At 47.7% G+C, this 18,726-nt stretch overlaps 1 protein-coding gene and 1 pseudogene across 1 annotated transcript; both read left to right on the forward strand.

Annotated features, from left to right (window-relative positions):
• Positions 1-464: 464 nt before the first annotated feature.
• LOC149330349 (uncharacterized) lies at positions 465-11,964 on the forward strand. The gene is made up of 4 exons (XM_089560243.1): positions 465-546; positions 7,748-7,931; positions 10,644-10,785; positions 11,878-11,964. The coding sequence occupies exons 1-4, from the start codon at positions 465-467 to the stop codon at positions 11,962-11,964; spliced, it is 495 nt and encodes a 164-aa protein (XP_089416369.1).
• Positions 4,743-5,685, forward strand: LOC149330350 (uncharacterized; annotated as a pseudogene).
• Positions 11,965-18,726: the final 6,762 nt, after the last annotated feature.

The raw sequence follows: 18,726 nt of genomic DNA on the forward strand, positions 1-18,726 counted from the left end.
GTTTCCGTCCCACTGTTGTCATTGTAATGACCTTCTCATCTGGTCATGTGAGCATTGAAAAGGAAAAACAGAAAGAACCACAACACAAATATGCCTCGCAGCTTCGAGGACGGCGCCACGCCGCGTATTCCAGCAGCGAGCGCATAAGCTCGCAGAAGGCCGTATTCCAGCACAGATAAGCTCTACTTCTGTGAGCACTAACCGCCTACCAGTACTGGGCGGCTGTCCTTGGCATGTACGGGTAGCCGCGACAAAAACAATGAAGTCCTGGGTAGGACGTCCGTGGTAATACAACTAAGTAAAAAGCAAGGGCAGGCTGCAAAGAGTGGAAGAGTTATGCCTCTGGTATAAATAGTTCCACGCCGATGCCCCGTTGGAACTGACGCTGCAGAGTTTGACGAAGACTGGGAAAAAAGAGTCTGGGTTGTGGAAACTGTGGCTGAAGGAAACTCTTCGTGAGGACGATGATCGTGGCAGCTTTGCTTCTGGCTTGTGTGGGCCTTGCGTCGGCGTCTACTCAAACTCCGAGCATCAACGAGTGTTTTGGTACGTTCCGATTGCTTTGCCTCTCGAGCGATGCACAGTCAAGAAACTTATTTCAAAATACAAAAATTGTAGAGTTCGTGTTCATTATGTATGCTCTGCCGTTTTTGTATGTCACGTTGAAGGTAAATGTAAGAGCTTTGCAAAACTATGTTAATTTATCGAACCAGCTACTCCAATTCATTTATTTCACTTAATTCACTCGTTTAACCACGCTTTTAGGAGGGTTAGAGACGACTTTTGCAAATGAACAGTCTGTTCGTTGTTACGGATATACGAGAGGTCGTAGGTTCATAATAACCCGCCGCGGTTTCGGAAGGTGGAGGGTTCGACTGCCGTTCCAGACCTTTACCCACTGGTTTCTTCCATTGGGTAAAAGGCATGACCTGGCCTAGTGCCTGGCTTTTCAGGGTGAATTGCTTGGAAAGGACCGTACGCTTTCTTTGGAATAATTAAATATTCCGATCGTTTTCGCTACATTCATTGTGATTAAAAGCAGGTGTTCTCGACATTTGTCGAGTGTTTCCTAACCTTTACGCGGGCAGCCACAAAAGCGTTGTTTCCTCTCGCAAGAATAACTTGCACAATAACAAAGAATGCTGGCACGGGCTGCAGCAGGACTTAAGGTTTAGCGGAGACAACAAACTGAACCCAAAAAGAACGCCCACTCAAAACTTGTAGTGCGAGGAAGGTAGAGAGAGAGAGAGAGATTATACTGAGACCGGAAAGAAGTGCGAAAAGGAGCTGAAGATGGACAGGCAGTACCTTTAATTTCACTCTGTTTCCTATTAAGGCGAAAGCCTTTAATGCCTCATCGTTGTAAGCAGGAGTTGTCGACAGAAATGTCACGCTTTTCAATTGGTCGAAACGGTCGTGACATCCCAGTGCGCGAATTTCAACCGGGCCAATTGTACTTTGGCTAGTAACTACGCAACCAATTAAAGGGATCGTATTGTGATGCTCCAAGTAAGTGGGACTGAGTTTAGTTAATTGCTTAATAACCAAATTAGCCTAATTAACCTTTCTAATCAGGCCATATAATTAAATAAAATCAAGTATAAGAAATTGGTCGAGCTCGGGAATCGAACCCCGGTCTCCGGTGTGCGAGACGAGCACGCTACCACTGCGCCATGGCAGTTTTTTTTTCTTTATTGCCTGGCTTTGGCTCATGACATTGCACAACAAAATTACACATAACGCTATATACATACAACCCTGTCGTGGTCAGCCAGCACGAGACTGGCTTCGTCAGCTTAAAATTCCTGCAACATACACAACGGCTCTAGTCTTCACTCGGGAGGCTCCGCAGCTGCTTTTTGGATTGCAAGAAACCAGTCCATGCTTTTCCGAAAATAAATTCGGGCCGGTCGTGCGTCTTTGTCACAATGGTAGCCTGCCATTCTGGAGCGCCATATTCAGTGGAGGCCCAAGACCGTTATGAGATCAAAAGGTGCCCCATCCTCATTATCAGTGCTTAAATAGCGAATTCCGTGCGCGTCAAGTGGTAGCTCTTTCTTTATGGTCCTTTGTAACACGTCCCAAAAATAAACCCCTTCCCAGCAATGCAAAAAAACATGGTCTATTGTTTCAGGCTGTTTACAAATTAAGCAGTTCGATCCCCACGGTAAAAATAAATCCTTTCCCTCTAGAAACTTTTTAACTGGTAACGTCCCGGTGTGTAACTTAAAAAAGAAAGTCTTTACTCCTGGTGGCACCTGCATTTCCTTCACCCTTTTTAAAACATCCCCTCCCGGGCCTCCACTGTACATGGGCTCTGGGAAAACAATATCACAAAGATCATTGTACAACTTTTTCCTTTTACTTTTCCACAAATAATCCACCGAACGCTTGCTACAATCTCTTTGTAGTAACCAAAAGTTCCACCAGAGAGCTCTTCTGTGGATACCACAAACTCCGGCAGCTATCGCCGCAGCTTCACTTGGCACACAGTGGGCAAGAACGGGTCTGTGACGTCGCGAAAAAACAAAAAACGGTTCACCAGCTGCCTTAAAAAGAGGTGCCCTAGCCCTAGCCCTCCGTCTTTTACCCGCCGGAACAGGTTCGTTCTGCTACAACGTTCCCATTCGGACGCCCATATGAAAACTGCAAAAATCCTGTGTAGCTTCTGAACGTTCACAAGCGAGCAATGCAAAACCTGCATCACATACCAGAGTTTGCTAATAAAAAAAAGATTGCAGACTGTAGCTCTGGCGAAAATTGAAAGGCTGGTGCCTTTCCATTTCCCAGCTCGGTCACGTGCGTCTTTAGTTTGCTCTTTCCAATACTCCTCGCTATCGCGATAAGCAATGAGCGGAACGCCCAAATACTTGCCCGGGGTCGTCGCCCACGGCACGTTGGCGAAATGGTCCGGGTGGGATGGCCACCATCCATGCCAGAGCCCAAGGCACTTGGACCAGTTAACCCCGCTACCTGTGACTTCGCTGAACGCGCGTACACACCCGACAGCTTCACTTATGCTCCCCTGATCAACCGTAAATACTGCAACGTCATCTGCATAGGCCAGCAGCTTAACTTCAGCTGCTTGTAACCTAAAGCCATTAATACTATTGTTTTATATGATTTTCATGCACAGCGTTTCGATGTAAATACAAAACAAGAGAGGGCTGAGGGGCAGCCCTGACGCACCGAACGCTGCGCGCTAATGGGGGCCCCCAGACTCTTGTTAACAATCAGTCTTGTCGTGCAGTTTCGATACGCCAGGGCTACACCCTTACGGATAACTGAACCAACGTTCACATGGTCTAAAACGGTAAACAAAATTTCATGGGAAACACAATCAAATGCCTTTTCAAGATCAATCTGAAGCATCGCTACTCGCCCATTGATGTCCTCACAGCTTTCAAGCACACTGCGCGCTTTGTGAATGTTGGAAAAAATTGAGCGCTCTTTGATTCCACATGTCTGGTGGGGTCCAACAATATCCGATATCACTGTCTGTAGTCTTCGCGCCAATACCTTCATAAAAATTTTGTAGTCCACATTAGTGAGTGCTATGGGTCGATACGCTGTAACCAATTGTAATTTCTCTGTATCATCCGTTTTAGGTACGAGCACTGTATGGGAGATCCCAAAAGACGGAGGCAATACGTTTAGTTCATAGGCTTCATTGAAAATTGTACACAGCACTGGGGCAATTTCGTGCTTAAATTCTTTATAAAATGCAGCACTGAATCCATCTGGTCCTGGTGATTTTCCTAGGTTTAACTGATCTATCGCGTGCTCTACCTCGCTGTGAGTTATTGCTAGTTCTATTTTCTTTTTGCTTTCTTCGTCAAGCCGTGGCATTGCACCAAGAAACTGATGCATAAAGGCTACTGCGTCTACAGGAGTCGATGAAAAAAGCCTCTGGTAGTATTCATTAAAGGCTTCTTTGATGTGGTCAGTGTCTGCCGATAAGATACCCCCCATTCTATTTTATCGATGTGATTTCTTTCAGCGCGCACTTTTTCTAGACCAAGAGCACGTTTCGATGGCGCTTCGCCAGCAGCTGTGTCTTCCGCCCTTGCCCTCACTAGTGCTCCGCGATAACGCCGTTCTTCCATAAGCTCTATCTTTTGTTTTGTTTTCCTGACATCTTCTATCCATTTCCCAGGTTCTTTGCATTCCTGCTTCATCAGCGTTTGAAGCAGTGTCCTTAGCTCAGCTTCGTCTTGTTTTTTCTTATAACGGATACATGTCGCCCTGTCTATTGCTTTGATTTTCAAAGATTCTTTACTTAGCTCCCACTGTTGCCAAATCTTCAGGTTCTTGCGCGGCGCGGGTTTATTTTCCCTATTTCATCCTTTACTGCTCTGCAGTAGATTTCGTCGTGAAGAAGCGTGTTGTTTAGCTTCCAGATTTCCCGCGAAAATGCCTTGCTTCGGTTCACACTTCCCAGGCAGCACTCAACTAAACAGTGGTCTGAGAAGGAGACTCCCACAACTTCATAATGGTTGCAATCAGGGGCAAGGTCGACTGATGCGTAAATGCGGTCCAGCCGTGCATGGCTTGAGCCCTGGAAATGAGTGAACTGCACTGTCCGCGCACCCTCAGTAAGTTCAGCCACATCCTCAAGGTTTCCGTTCTCGATCATTCGCATCAACACTTAAGTGCTCCTGTCTCGAAACCCCCGGATGCTTGACTTATCGCGCGCATTAAGAACACAATTGAAGTCGCCTAATACAATGAGCTTCCGGCCACCGAGCGTGACGGACGCAGGATCATGAGCTCCGGCGGAGCGGCGATAGCGGCACTTGCTGGCCGCGGAAACAGGTTAGCTGCCGACGCAGATCAGGACTACGAAATTGTTTTGCCTACCCTGCCTACAGGACGTGTTGTTCTTAACACGGTGTTTCTTCACGGAGACGTGAGAGCGAGGCCCTACAGGGTGGAAGATTTTCGGGATGCCCTGGCCAACGCTGATGCGCTCTCCGACGTCGTGGCGTTGGGGGCGTATCAGATTAACCACGTGTGGGCGGTGACGATGAGCACCTCAGAAGCTGCGAAGAAACTTGCTGCCTGCAAAGAGCTACAAGTGAAAGGGCGCCGGTACATTATTTTCGATCCTGAAGATCAGCAGGTAAAGCTGCGCCTGCATTGGATGCTGCACGGTGTGGCGGACGACGACATCCGGACTGCTTTCGCGGCGTTCGGCAACGTGACGGAGGTGACGCGGGAGCATTGGCGTGTCCAAGGCTTGAGGGAGAAAGGCTCGACCACCAGGACCATGCTACTGAAGTTGAAGCTGGGAATTAAGGTGGATGATTTGCCACACCAGGTCCGAGTAGCCGGTGAGCTGGCCCTCGTTGTTGTCCCTGGGCAACCGATGCAGTGCCTGCGTTGCCACGGCACGGGTCACGTTCGCCGCGATTGCAAGGTGCCCAGGTGTTTCCTGTGCAGGCGCTACGGACACGTGGACGCGGACTGCGTCCGTACCTACGCGTCAGCTACCGGGCTTGGAAAGGCGAACGACACTGCGGAACTCATGGACATCGCCGAGGCGGAGGAAGCAGCCACTGGTACGGACGAGGCGGGCAAGTCGGCTTCCACGCTTGCGACGTCTGGGACTCTCAGTGACGACACCAAAGCGGCCGACGAACCAGAGCGCCAACAGCCGACCGGAGGCTCGCTCGGCGTCTCTAACGAGACGTCAGAGAACGGGGCGTGCCCATCAGAGGCCGTAGTCGTCGAGGGAAAGGACCTGCACGAGGACCACCACGAGAATACCGGCGCCCGCACAACAAGCCGTCACGCCCCCCGTTACCACCCCGGCGAAGCGTCCCCATGACCAAGCCAGCCCCGAAGGGGACAAAGTGGTAGCACCCGGCGTCGAGGAGCCCCCTGCAAAGACGACTCAAGCCCGGCGTTCGTCGTTACGGCCACGCCCAAACCATGCGGCTGACAAACGGTACTCCTCCGCAGGCAAGGTACTACTCGAGAAGACTGATGTTCTTGCGCCGGATGATACCGGCGGCAACAGTGGCGTCTAGCTGCGCGCTAGACGTGGAAGGTAAGCACCATGCTGTTGGTTCCTTCCTCTTGCGTAAAAATGGCTCCCGCCTCCGCCTTTAGAGTCGCTACATTGAATGTGAGGGGCCGGGCGGCAAGGAAAAAAAAAACAAGGTCAGGTGTACCGACTTATTACGGAGCGCGAGATAGATGTATTGGCCGTGCAGGAGACGAAAGTGGACAACAACGAAGGAATCGACAGCATGGTGCGACGTTTCACGACTAGATTTTATGCTGTCGTCAGTAAAGCAGTGGGAACATCGGCTGGCTGCGTGCTTTCTGTAAAGAAGATGCCGGGGCTAGAGGTGCAGGCTTATTTTCCGTGTGTGTCTGGCCGGTGCATTGTGCTTGATTTTTGTCTGAAAGGCACTGAGTGGCGCATTGTTACCGTTTACGCGCCGAATGTGGTTGAGGAAAGGGTGCCTTTTTCCAAAGCCTCCAAGAGCGCCTTTGCACGGAGAGGCGGCTCCGCCATGCCAGTTCCATGGTTTGGAATGAACAAAGGCGCGTCTAGTAAATACGGTGTCTTCGTTCACTCCTATCTTTCTTCCTTCCCGAGGTTCAGGTGTCCACCGAGACATACGAGACAGATACATTTCCTTTCCTCAAAAACCAATTTACCGTCGAGCAAGGCGTAGAGCCGACCGGGCGATGGCGTTCTGTGCACTCCCTGGCAACGTTGCAAGACGTTGTCGCGTTCCGCTCTTAGAGGCAAAGCTTAACATCTTAACCACACACCAGTGACACAAGCAGCAACATTGCGCTTAAGGATTTCACCTCACCGCACTTTAGGTCAACAAAGTGCCCCCTGAATTTAAAGGCGAAAGCCTTTAATGCCTCATACTGTCGTTAGCAGACGCGTCGGCAGGAGTGTCGACAGACGCGTCGGCAGGAATGTCGACAGACGCGTCGGCAGCCGTGTCGACAGACGAGTCGGCAGATTTGTCCACCTTTCGGCGTCACTGCTTAAAAAGAAACTGTGCCGAGGGTCGGAATCGAACCAGGGCCTTTGGCATTTGAAGAGAAGGCGCTACCACTACGCCACGAAGGCTCAAGGTTCCAGCATGAATAAAGGCGCATCTAGTGAATGCATAGGTTTCATAAATAAAATAAAAGGAATAAAGTCAAGAAAAGGAAAATAAAAATAAGAAAGTAAGCAAAAATAAAAACAAAATAAAATAGGATATGAAAATAAAAATAAAAAAACGAAAAACAAGGAGCAAAAATAAAAATATGAAATATAAAAAAGTAAATAAAAAACAGAGCGCCAGGCAACGCTTTTGCCTTGCAGCACTTTAGAGAGCCAAAGTGCCCTATGAATTTTTTTTTTACCTGTGGTATTAGAGTGTTAGTTATCCGTCAACTAGGATGAGCAGAATTTCGGCATTTTCAACTAGGGGACTGCATGCTCCGTTTTGAGGGGTGTTTTTTCTGTAAAGGGCGGAGTTTGACTGCCGGTGCTCTTCGTGGAACCAGGCCTTCTGCGCTCACCGCGCAATCAAAGGTAGCGGCTGAACTCTACGACACGTGCAGAATTATTTAGGCGCTGTGTTCGCTACTTACGCCATCTGTAGAAAAAAATGCAGTATAAAAGTTTATATGAAACTAACTGGACTGCGCGAAAACTTCACGAAACGACTGGTGCGACCCGCTTGTTAAACAAAGCACATAATTTTAACGTTACTGTTGCCTGCAGCTGGTTCGGCAAGCAAGATCCTGGACATCGAGAACGTAACCGCGTCCAACGTCAAGGTTGGCTCGACCGTGACCCTCAACTACACTGTCGAGCTGAAGGAAGAGGTGTCTGGAAGTCCTCAACTTATTTTCACTTTGACGTCAGGAAGCACGCAACTGCCGTGCCTCTTCGAAGTCGGTTCGTGGTGAGTGAAATTAAGTCTGCGCCAGCTTCTTTTGCCAGAGAGACACGATCTTGCCAATGCTATTCACTATCTGTTTACGGGAGGTATTCCGAGGCCTGAATTGGGAACAGTTTGGGATAAGAGTTAATGGAGAATACCAAAGTAATCTGCGATTCGCTGGTGACATTGCCTCGCTAAGTCACTCAGGACGTGAACAGGGAAGCATGGTCATTGAGTTAGGCAGGCAGAGCAGAACGATGGGTCTAAAAATTAACATGCACAAAATCAAAGTAATGTTAAACAGTCTAGCTAGGGTACATCAGTTCACAATTGGTAGCGAGATGCTGGAAGTGGTAAGAGAATATGTCTACTTAGGGCAGTTAGTGACAGCTGATCCGGATCATGAGAGGGAAATAACTAGAAGAATAAGAACTGAGTCGAGAGCATAAGGCAGGTTCTCTCAGATTATGAATGGCGGTTTGCCAATATCCCTCAAGACAAAAGTATACAACAGCTGTATGTTACCTGTTCTCACCTATAGGTCAGTAACGTGGGGCTAACAAAGAGGGTTCAGATTAAGTTAAGGACAACGCAGCGAGCCACGGAAAGAAAAAATGATGGGTGTAACCTTAAGAGATCAGAAGCGGGCGGAGTGGGTGGGGGAACAAACGCGGGTTAATGACATCATAGTCGAAATCAAGAGGAAAAAATGGGCTTCGGCAGGGCATGTAATGCGAAGGTAAGATAACCCCTGGTCCTTAAGGGTAACGGAGTGGATTCCAAGGAAGGCAAGCGTAGCAGGGGACGGCAGATAGTTAGGTGGGCGGATGGGATCAAGAAGTTTGCTGGGATACAGTGGCCGCAACTGGCTAAGGACAGTGGGCGTAGTCAGGCTGATGAAGATGGTGAATCTGTCTCTCTTCTTCGTGCGCAGTCTTTAAAAGAACGATGAGAATGAATTGAAGCCGACGTCTACCTATACATTACCTCGTTCTGATGGCAAAGAGGAAAAAAATGCGTCTCAAAACGGAGCTTTTATAATTTAGAAAAGGCCAAGAATGAAATACAGGTATAGTTGTCAGCGGCCCTGTCTACAAGACAACCATGATGACGTCACGACCGTTGTTTGCATTGACAGGCTACGACGTCTTTCACTTTCCAGCTGCACTTATGGAGTTACCATAGCTAATTTTATAGCCACAAGAAAAAAAACGAGAATCAACGCCTGCACAATACAGTGCGCTAACTTCCAAATAAAATTTTAATTCAAATTAGAGTGCCTTGCCGCGATCATTTAGCAGCTAAAACTAGAAAGTAGGAAAAAACCCCGAAAAAGTGCCGTGATAGGCGCTTGCTTCTTCGGTTCTGTTGTCAAGGTATGGTGAGAATGAATTCGGTGGTATAAGCGACTGTGCGTCGAATAAAATGTTAAAACTTAGTTCCAAGGCAGCACTTGTGTTGTGCGGTCATTGTGGCGTGTTTTGTGCTGTCCATTGATAATTAATTATGCATAACTGACCAGCCTGCATCAGTGCGCCAAGTCACGGAGATCTTTGCATCACTGACGTCAGGAGTGTGAAACAAGCCCCCCCCACCCTAGAAAAAAAAAGTTTCCTGTTCAAATTCAATCTCCGCCATGAATGGACAACTTGTCGTGAAACAAATGTCGACGCGGTCACAAAGAATAAAACAATTGGTTTTTACTATGAGCGGAAATTAGATGGAGCTGTTCTTAGTGCCCATTTAATGCGTGGCAAGCGAATTTCAGTTGATTGGTTGGTTTATGGGGTTTAACGTCCCAAAGCGACTAAGGCTATGAGAGACGCCGTAGTGGAGGGCTCCGGAAATTTCGACCGCCTAGGGTTCTTTAACGTGCTATGACATCGCACAGTACACGGGCCTCGAATTTCTCCTCCAAAGAAATTCAGCCGCCGCGGCCGGGATCGAACCCGCGTCTTTCGGGCCAGCAGCCGAGCACCATAGTCACTGAGCCACCGCGGCGGAATTTCAGTAACCCGATTTGATACTGAGCATCTTCTCGACACTGCAGCCAATGAGCACACACGTAATTAGTGCTTCTTGAGCGCTAAATGGTAGTTTTGGTTGGACCACAAGATGACAAATGTCCCTGGTGAGTTTGATGGCAAACATGCTTAAAAAAAAACAATTTCAGCTTTGGAGTGCAATCCTGATTTGATTGAAATAACACAGTATATTTACTTTCTGCCGTCAGCGTGATAAAGCATTAATACTTTTACTCACGCGGTTTTTAAAACCATGCTTTTTCCCACCTATGCCATGAGCAACATTCTTGGGCAAAAATTTTGAATATTGAAGAATTGCACGGTACTTTTATGAAAATATTGAAGGTATGGTCCATTCTTTCAATTTATAGCAAAATTTCTCCGCCAACTTTTTTATCACTCGCTTCGAGCAGCTAAGACATGCCATATAAAACCAATGGGGAACGTTTTCGACGACAGCAAAACCTTTAATAGCAAAAAAAAATTGAAGCCTGCCGATGGGAGATCATGGATATATTGTTTGTTCTAATGAAATAATTAACTATGTGTAAAAAATCCGTTCAAAAACTCTTTCGCTTTCAGAAATGGTTCCGCCAGTAACTGTTGGGTATGAAAGGGCGAAAAAGCTTGGGAGCATTTCGTTCCACGGCTTCCTCTCGTAGAAGAGCGTAGTATCCTCGCCTAAATTTTCGTGTCCCGCGTCTTTCAGTACGTACGATGTATGCGGTGGCACTGGGGACATTGAGACGCAGATCGCCGCTCCCTGGAATAACACCTGCCCCATAGCCCCGGGAACCTATCCGAACAGCCTGCACGTTAAGATACCAAGTCTGGCCGGAATCTTCATCACAGTGAGTGGTAAAGTTCTGATGTCCCCCTTTGTGCCCCACGTAAATTCAGTCACCTGCCATGGTTCCCACTTTTGTTTGCAGCTGGAGTTCAGTGGCAGTGTATACACAATGAGGATTTTTTTTATGTGGGATGACTACTGCTAACTGCGGTACAGCTTCGGGGGAAAGTTAAAATGCATTTAATTTAAATTTGCGACTTCAGTGGCATGTACGCTTACTAAGACATATGTATGTCGACCAACCAATCCCCTCTCATGTACCGCTGCATTTTCAATGCTAGAAAAAGTTCCCCATTAAAAGAGAGCGTCCTTGTGGTATGAAACTTACAGCACTTGCAGACTATAGCACGCGCAGTATAGCAGACGTCCCTTCCAATTTTCTTGAGATGCTTGGCGCATTAAGTGACATGTATGATGTTAAATTCCAATACTCGGGTACAGAGGGGTAGCTAGAAACTTCCTTATTCGCTTGTTTTTGCACATTTTTTTCGTCCACTCACTCACTCACTCACTCACTCACTCACTCACTCACTCACTCACTCACTCACTCACTCACTCACTCACTCACTCACTCACTCAGTCAGTCAGTCACAGTCAGTGAGTGAGTGAGTGAGTGAGTGAGTGAGTGAGTCAGTCAGTCAGTCAGTCAGTCAGTCAGTCAGTCAGTCAGTCAGTCAGTCAGTCAGTCAGTCACTCAATCAATCAATCAATCAATCAATCAATCAATCAATCAATCAATCAATCAATCAATCAATCAATCAATCAATCAATCAATCAATCAATCAATCAATCAATCGATCGATCAATCAATCGTTGTTTATAACTTGAATATTAAGTAATTAACTACATGGATAAGCATAAACACAAAGATTAGCGGATAACGTACAAGGAAAACATGCAGCACTTAATTCAAAGCTCGAGTACAAAATAAACTTTGCATGGGCTTTCGTGTTTAAGATTTCGGCAAGATTTAGGCAAGAACCTTTCAGAATAATCTGGTAGTTTATTAAAAGTACCTGCACTGTTTTTTTAGCGCCGTCGTTGTGCTTTAGTATGTGAGAAACCTCTCTTTATTGTTGTTCTTGCTTTCCAGACCGACTCCTTAAACGTCAAAATTGAAGGCACAAACAATGGGCAATCGCTGGGATGTATACAGTTTGACGTCAACATCGAAAAGTAGCGAAGCTAGCAGTAAGGAAACGCTGATAGCCGTCAGTCTTCTGCACACCCGAACAGCGCATGGGCACCACACAGAAAGCCACAGTTGGGAACAGTGCGTGACGTTGTCTTCTGCAGGTGCTGTGGTAAGCACGCGAAAGCCCTGAAAGTAGCAGCGCAAGCCACTGACAGGAATTTTTGTTAAATTCACCGGAAAATAAAAATGTTTCTACTGTAGTGCGCTACTAACGTGGCATGGTTACGACTGTCACTCCAAACAGAAATTAGTAAAAAGGGAGTACCTGTCCTCACTGTCCTCAGCGCACACCCTTTTATAAAAGGGGGCGCGCTAGAGGACAGTTTCCTCCTTTATACTCTTATATAGGCGTATTCGTGTTTAGAGTGCAGTTGACCCGCGGTCTTCAGAAGGATAACTTGCTATTTCATGCGTTGTTTTTCTTACTTTTTGGTTTTAATTGGGTAAATGTGCCCTTCGGCATAGGACAGTTACCCAAGCAGCACATGACAGTGGTCCAATGTAGGAATTGAGTTGGCAAACTACAGTCCTATGAAGGCCCCGCGTTGCCTATGTTCTCCCCGCCTTGGCTCAGCCATTTTCAAAAGTTGGCAGTATTGGACCAGATTCTCGGGCGTTTTCCCTGCCTTGGCTCAGCCATTTTTAGAAGTTGGAAGTATTGGACCAGTTTCTCGGGCGTTTTCCCTGCCTTGGCTCAGCCATTTCTAGAAGTTGGCAGTCTTGGACCAATTTCTCGGGTGTTTTCCCCGCCTTGGCTAAACCTGTGCTACACGGGCACTTTCGAATGACATCTGAGTGGAATGGCAGTCGAGACTTGGAATGGCATTCGAACTCGATGGACTCCCGCGGTGCTACACGACACTTTCCAAACGCATTCGAAATTCTCAGCTCGTTTTCAGTGTACAACGACGACGACGGTCACACTAGTCCGACAACGGCACTATCACGGTGAACAGCAGCATGTGATTATAGTGAACTATCTAGTTCACTTTAATATTGTTGTAGTGGGACAAGTTTTTTGGCTAAACGACACCGACGAATCCGATCGGCGGACGGTCAGCCTTCATGCCCTCGGGAGTTCGGCGGCTAAGCGAAAACACGCTGATGAGGTGACGGTGGGAATACATGTGCGCATATACGTTATCCGCATTGGAAATAAGCGAAACGAACGGCTATATTTCACATGTGCACACTTGGACACTCACTAGCGATAAGCACTTGACAAATTAATTTCAGTCGACGACGACTCCGTTCCCTTCCGCGACGACTAGGCCTAGCGAGTCTGCAGGGTTGGATCGGTGACTGCGGTGGTTGTGAAGAACGAATTCACAAGTTCTAGCGAATGCAAATGGTCAACGAGTGTAGTTTTGACAACAGTGACATGAAATCAACTATTGCTTACATCGCAGGACGCGCATACGATGAACGGGAAGCGGCGGTGTGACTCGGGCTGCCGAGCCGTGCTTTACGGCCAGCAGCAGTCGTCGCCGTCGCTAGCTTGTGGGTAACAAGTTAGGCCGTTTCAGTTAACGCGAACGGTCGCCAAACATACTTCTGGATCAAGTAGTTTAAAATAAAGTACTGGGCATGTCGGAGGAAGCCGGGAAAATTAGCGAGAAGCGCCGGTCCTACGCGATGTCAACCCGGCTGTCAAGTGCTTCTCAGGCGAGCGATCGCGTCGGCGCTTCCCACAGATTACAACCGGTACTGAAGAGAAGAGACTATTTAATAGAACTAAAGCGCATATTTCGTTTTCGACGCTGCCTACGACATTGAGAGCAGTCTAGGAGCAGAAAAAAGGGTGGGTTAGATAAACAAAAAAAAAAGTCTTGATCCCCGTTCTGAAGTCACGAAGCTATGTTGGAAAGCTTTTTCTGAAATATGGAGATTAATGGGGCAACAGCCCTCCTGTAGCTTGAAAAAGAATTAGTTGAGCGAGAACGAAGGCTCTCTAAGAAGAGCTCCGCGTTTACACAAATACCGCAGTAGCGCATCGTAATTCCCAGCGGCGGGGCTAGTTGGTGACGCATTTTCTTTTCCCGAAATTTCCTCGCGGAGGGGAGACGCCATGCTCGCATGTAAGCACACGGCACGCGGAAGTAGGGGGAGGGGGGGGGGGGGGGACAGCCGGTCACAACTTGAGCGTGGTCTGCTTTGTTTTCCTTCCGAGAGTGTATTGTGTAGGCGCCCAGGGCGGAAGAGGGGGCCCCAAAACGAGGGTGTCTCGATGTGCGGGAGGGGAGAGCGGAGAGAAGCGCACGCACATCTAGGCGCCCTACGGCTACGAGCACCTGTTTCTATTCACCCCAGCACACCACTTGCACTTGCCGATCTGCGCCCTGCCTCTGGGATTAGTGCATTTTCCTGGCGCATTTTCCCTGTTTACATGAGTGGGATGCACGAGAAAGTTGACATGTTGCGCTGCTCTCGCGTTCATGTAAACGGAGCTTATCAGCCGTCCTAGTTTTATGCGCTTTTCTTACAGTTGCACTGTAAAAACTAGCCGTCACTTTGACGGTCATCCTTTGCTCAATTTTCACGGGTCCGCGGCGTATTCCGAAAAGACCATTCCTTCGGCGTGGATCGGGGGGAGAGGGCAGAGCAACGAGGAGCACAAAAAAATAAACAAAATTCTCGGCCTTCTGATTAGCTCTTCTTCGCAAACGTCATACGACCGTTGACCTATCGCGATGCGGTCGCGTTTGGCGTCGCGCGGACTCTGCGTGTGAAGCATTTCTGGCCTCCTCGTGCCATCTTGGCGTCGTCGGTGTGCGCGGACCTTGTTTTTTTTCGTGTTCTGGCGCCATTTTGTTTTTCCGCGTTGGTGAGAAGACGGCGAGGCTTGGATTCATGGAAGCGGCTGCTGTCTCAAACCAAGTGCGCCTGATTACGGTAGGTGTACTGCATGTTTACTATATTTGCTTACATTTTCCTTTCGGAACGTGGTGTATGACACAAGCGCGGAGGGTCTCGTTCGAGCCGTCGTGGCGTGCACACCGCGGCGGCCGGCGTATGTACAGTACATACGTACAGGCGCGGCCATAAGTAAACGGAGCACGCTAGTGCGTTTGAAGTGCAATCACGTTTTCTCCATTGGTAATAAAGAAGCGTTGTTTGTCTACAAGAAAGCCCACCAACCTCCTCTACCAGCATGCGCGTACCACTGCTGGAAATTTTAATTAGGTGACGCGTGAAAAATATTCGAAGAGAATTGCGTGCTCCGTTTACTTTTGTCCGCGCCTGTACGTTTTTCGCCTCAAGCCCGTCGTGGATTCGTCTCGCGCTGTGTTCGCCCGCTTTCCTACACAAGGGTTACCATCGATGCAAACTTTCTTCTGTGCGTTCCCTGTGAGCCCGCTCCTTCCTAACGCGAGAGGTGGCCTTGTATGCTTCAACACTCAGGTGAAGGGAACACGCGAGCCGATCGCGCGCTTGTGGCTGTTGTAAACAACGCGCTGTCGTGCTTTTGCGCGGTCTGCTAGACTGCTGGTCGCGCGGCTGGTAAGATATGTGATGTGACAGCTATTACCCCATTGTGCTCCTTCGGTGCGTATTTGGCTTTCGAATTAAATCGTCCTCACTGTTTTAAAACTTTTACTGTTCCAAAAGTATAGCACGCACGCATCGTATTGCTCAAGACGTGGCCTGCCTCCAGTTTTTAGAACAGCCGCAGGGGCTCGATCGGCCCGCATCGCGATGATCCCGCGTGTTCGCTGCCGTATTGCTTAAACCTGCATTAGGTGCGTTCGCCTTTTCCTTCGTTTTTTTGCGGGGACATCTCGAGCACGCCTGTATCGTTTACTTTCGCGCTCTGCCGCGCCTATTTCGTCTGTCCGGAACTGTCCTGCAGCTCTTCGGTCGGCTGTACTCGCCCCGGCTCCTAACGCTGCAGCCGTGCGAGGCGGCGGCGGTCGGCCCGCTGGTTGTTTTATGTTCCTGCTGCACTGGCCGTAGTTTGACGTGATAACTCCGAGGTCCGCTGTGCCTGCAGCAAGCTGTGATAGCTTCGTGCAAGCGGGCCCCGATTTTCTAGAACGAGCATCTTGCTAGGAATACATATTCGAAAGCAAAAGATCAGCCCAGACCGAGAGCCTTCGCTGCCCTGTAACCTTAAGGGTGAACCGAGTATAATCTCTGATGTCTTTCCTATGGCACCAAGCTTGCCGTATGCATAGTTTGTGTTAGTCTTGAAATTACACAGCAAAACTTTTGACTCAATAGTATTACGTGCTAGTAATTTTGTTCCCATGCAGGCTCAGGTATGGGCGACATCCACCTACTTGCCCTTGCAGTCGACAGAGAGGAGTGGACAAGTCTAGACAAGGCAGTGGGACTCCTTCTTGGAGCCTTTCTTGGTTTCAACATCTGTGATCCACCCGGCAGCCCTCTCACTATGGAACGTTTGCAGAGGTAAATGAGTGTGAAATAATTAGAAGGACCTTTTCTATAAAGGTTGGGATTTCAGGACCAGTAAAATATTTATTCAAATAATATGCGTGACTTAAAATCGAGTACTTCTTCGAACGAAGAAGCTTAGGTGATTATTTTGAAACGAATTCAAGCGCACAACAACATGCACACAAGAGAGGAAAGACACAGGATAGCGCCTGTCCTGTTCCTCTCTTGTGTGCGTGTTGTTGTGCGCTTGAATTCGTTTCAAAATAAGCTATGCACCATCTAGCCCAAACAGAAGTTTTGTTAAAGCTTAGGTGACCTCTGGTCAGCTTCCTTGGCTTTGTGGGTTCTTATAGGGTGCTGCAATACAAGGTGCAGGACTGAAATCTTTTCTTTCAGGGATTTATGGTTTATGCACTAGTGAGTAATCTCATAACTTGGCAGCCCTTAGCACAGCAAGCTGGCACTATTCATATCGTGCATCATCGCTTACAGCTTGAAACTTGGGAAAAACCCACCTAGGCACAAATGATTTCACGACACAAGAAAGAGACGAGGAGACAATGGACAAGCGCCAAGTTCCAACTATTTTTTGCTCGAAAAAAAAAAAAACAACATACATTTATAGTCTCAGGTAACGCCCACATTTACACACCACGTGCCTTATCGCAGCCCTAACTTATCGCCTAGCACGAACATTATTGCTAAGAAAATCGTACTCAGCCGCATACAACCTAACTGAAGTGTCACTCACGCACAAGGCTGCCTTTTTCTCTATGTGAAAGGCTTCCAATAAAAGCCTCGCCTGCTTGAATTTGCTTTTGCCCACAATCCTCGCCTTTTCCAGTCGAGGTGCACACTTGCACGTGTTAACGTGGCTCACCAAAGTGGCGTATTTGTCTTTGTTATTCACTACCTTTTTGTCATGTTCCCCAAGGCGTTTGTTGATGCACCTCCCCGTTTGCCCTATATAGGACATACCACAGGTCAGGGGTATCTCGTACACCACTCCTTCCGTGCAGCGTATAAAGGTGCGCTGATGTTTTATGCTGCACCCAGGGCGCTCAGTGCCACAAATCCGGGGTGCAAGTTTGCTCAACTTGTTTGGGGCTGAAAAAACAAGCGGTACCTTGTACCTGTTAGCCACCTTCTTCAAATTGCGTGACAGTTTGTGCACATAAGGCATGACTTCAGGTTTTACCGCAGGGCCCCTTTCTTCAAGATTCTTTGGACTGGTGCAGCGTTTTGTCTTTTGGAGGAGGGTTTCAGCGACAGCAGTCAACACCACCGAGGGGAAGCCAGCAGCCAAAAGGTGTCCAAACTGATTTCTTAAGCTATCGTGCATTTGGTGCGGACAGGACTTCGAAAGCAAGGACTCAAAGCATAACGAGGCGATGGCGCGCTTCACAATTTTTGAATGCGCCGTATTGAAGGGCAGCAGTTCCTTGCTAGTACGAGGAAAATAACCCCAACGTAAATGGTCCTCCCGGAACGCCAAGCTTAGGTCTAAAAATTGTAGTTTCCTCTCCCTTGGGAGCTCATGCGTAAAAACTAGGACACACCCTTTGAAGTTAAAAACACTTAAAATCCTGGACACATTAGCTTTAAAAGAATTGTAAAAACCAGTGGATAAAAGGATAAGAAAATTGTCAACATATCTAAAAATTTTAGAAACAGATCCTCCTACCAATAATTGTGCAAGTTCCTTGTCCAAAGCAACTAAAAAAATTTCACATAAAATAGGGGCGACACAGGAACCTATACATATGCCTTTTCTCTGTAAGTAGGGTTGCTCATTAAAAACGATAAAAGTGACCTTAAGATATTGCTCCAATAAATTCAAAAAGTTTTCCACAGACATACAAGCAGCATCCCGGAAGTCCATTTCCCCTGTACCTTCAACACACGAAAGAACAGACGCCAGTAGCTCAGCATGCGGGACGGAATAAAACAAATCTTCTATGTCTACAGCAAAGGCAGATAGAATTTCTGGATGCGTTTCAAAACAATGAACTACATCTATCGAGTTCTTTACCCGAAAAGGGTCGTCCAGTTTAAGAGAGTTAAGCTTGCTTTGCAAGAAACGCTAACATTATGCTGCCACGAACCATTTTCGCTCACTATAGTGCGGAACAGAATGTCAGGTTTGTGGGTTTTAGCAGTAAAGAATACGGAAAGACAGTTCCGTTTGCTTTTCGCTATATCACTAGCGAGCTTCGGCAGATGGAGGTCCTTACAAAAGTTAATGAACCTGGTTTTAACTCTCACTGCTGCTTTTTTATTGGCTATAAAATTCTTGTCTACTGCTTGCAATGCTTTTTCATTGTAAAGTCCTTTTTTCATGACCACAAA

Source organism: Amblyomma mixtum, chromosome 9 (genome assembly GCF_055824585.1).
Source record: "Amblyomma mixtum isolate Tamu chromosome 9, ASM5582458v1, whole genome shotgun sequence".
NCBI lineage: Eukaryota > Metazoa > Arthropoda > Arachnida > Ixodida > Ixodidae > Amblyomma > Amblyomma mixtum.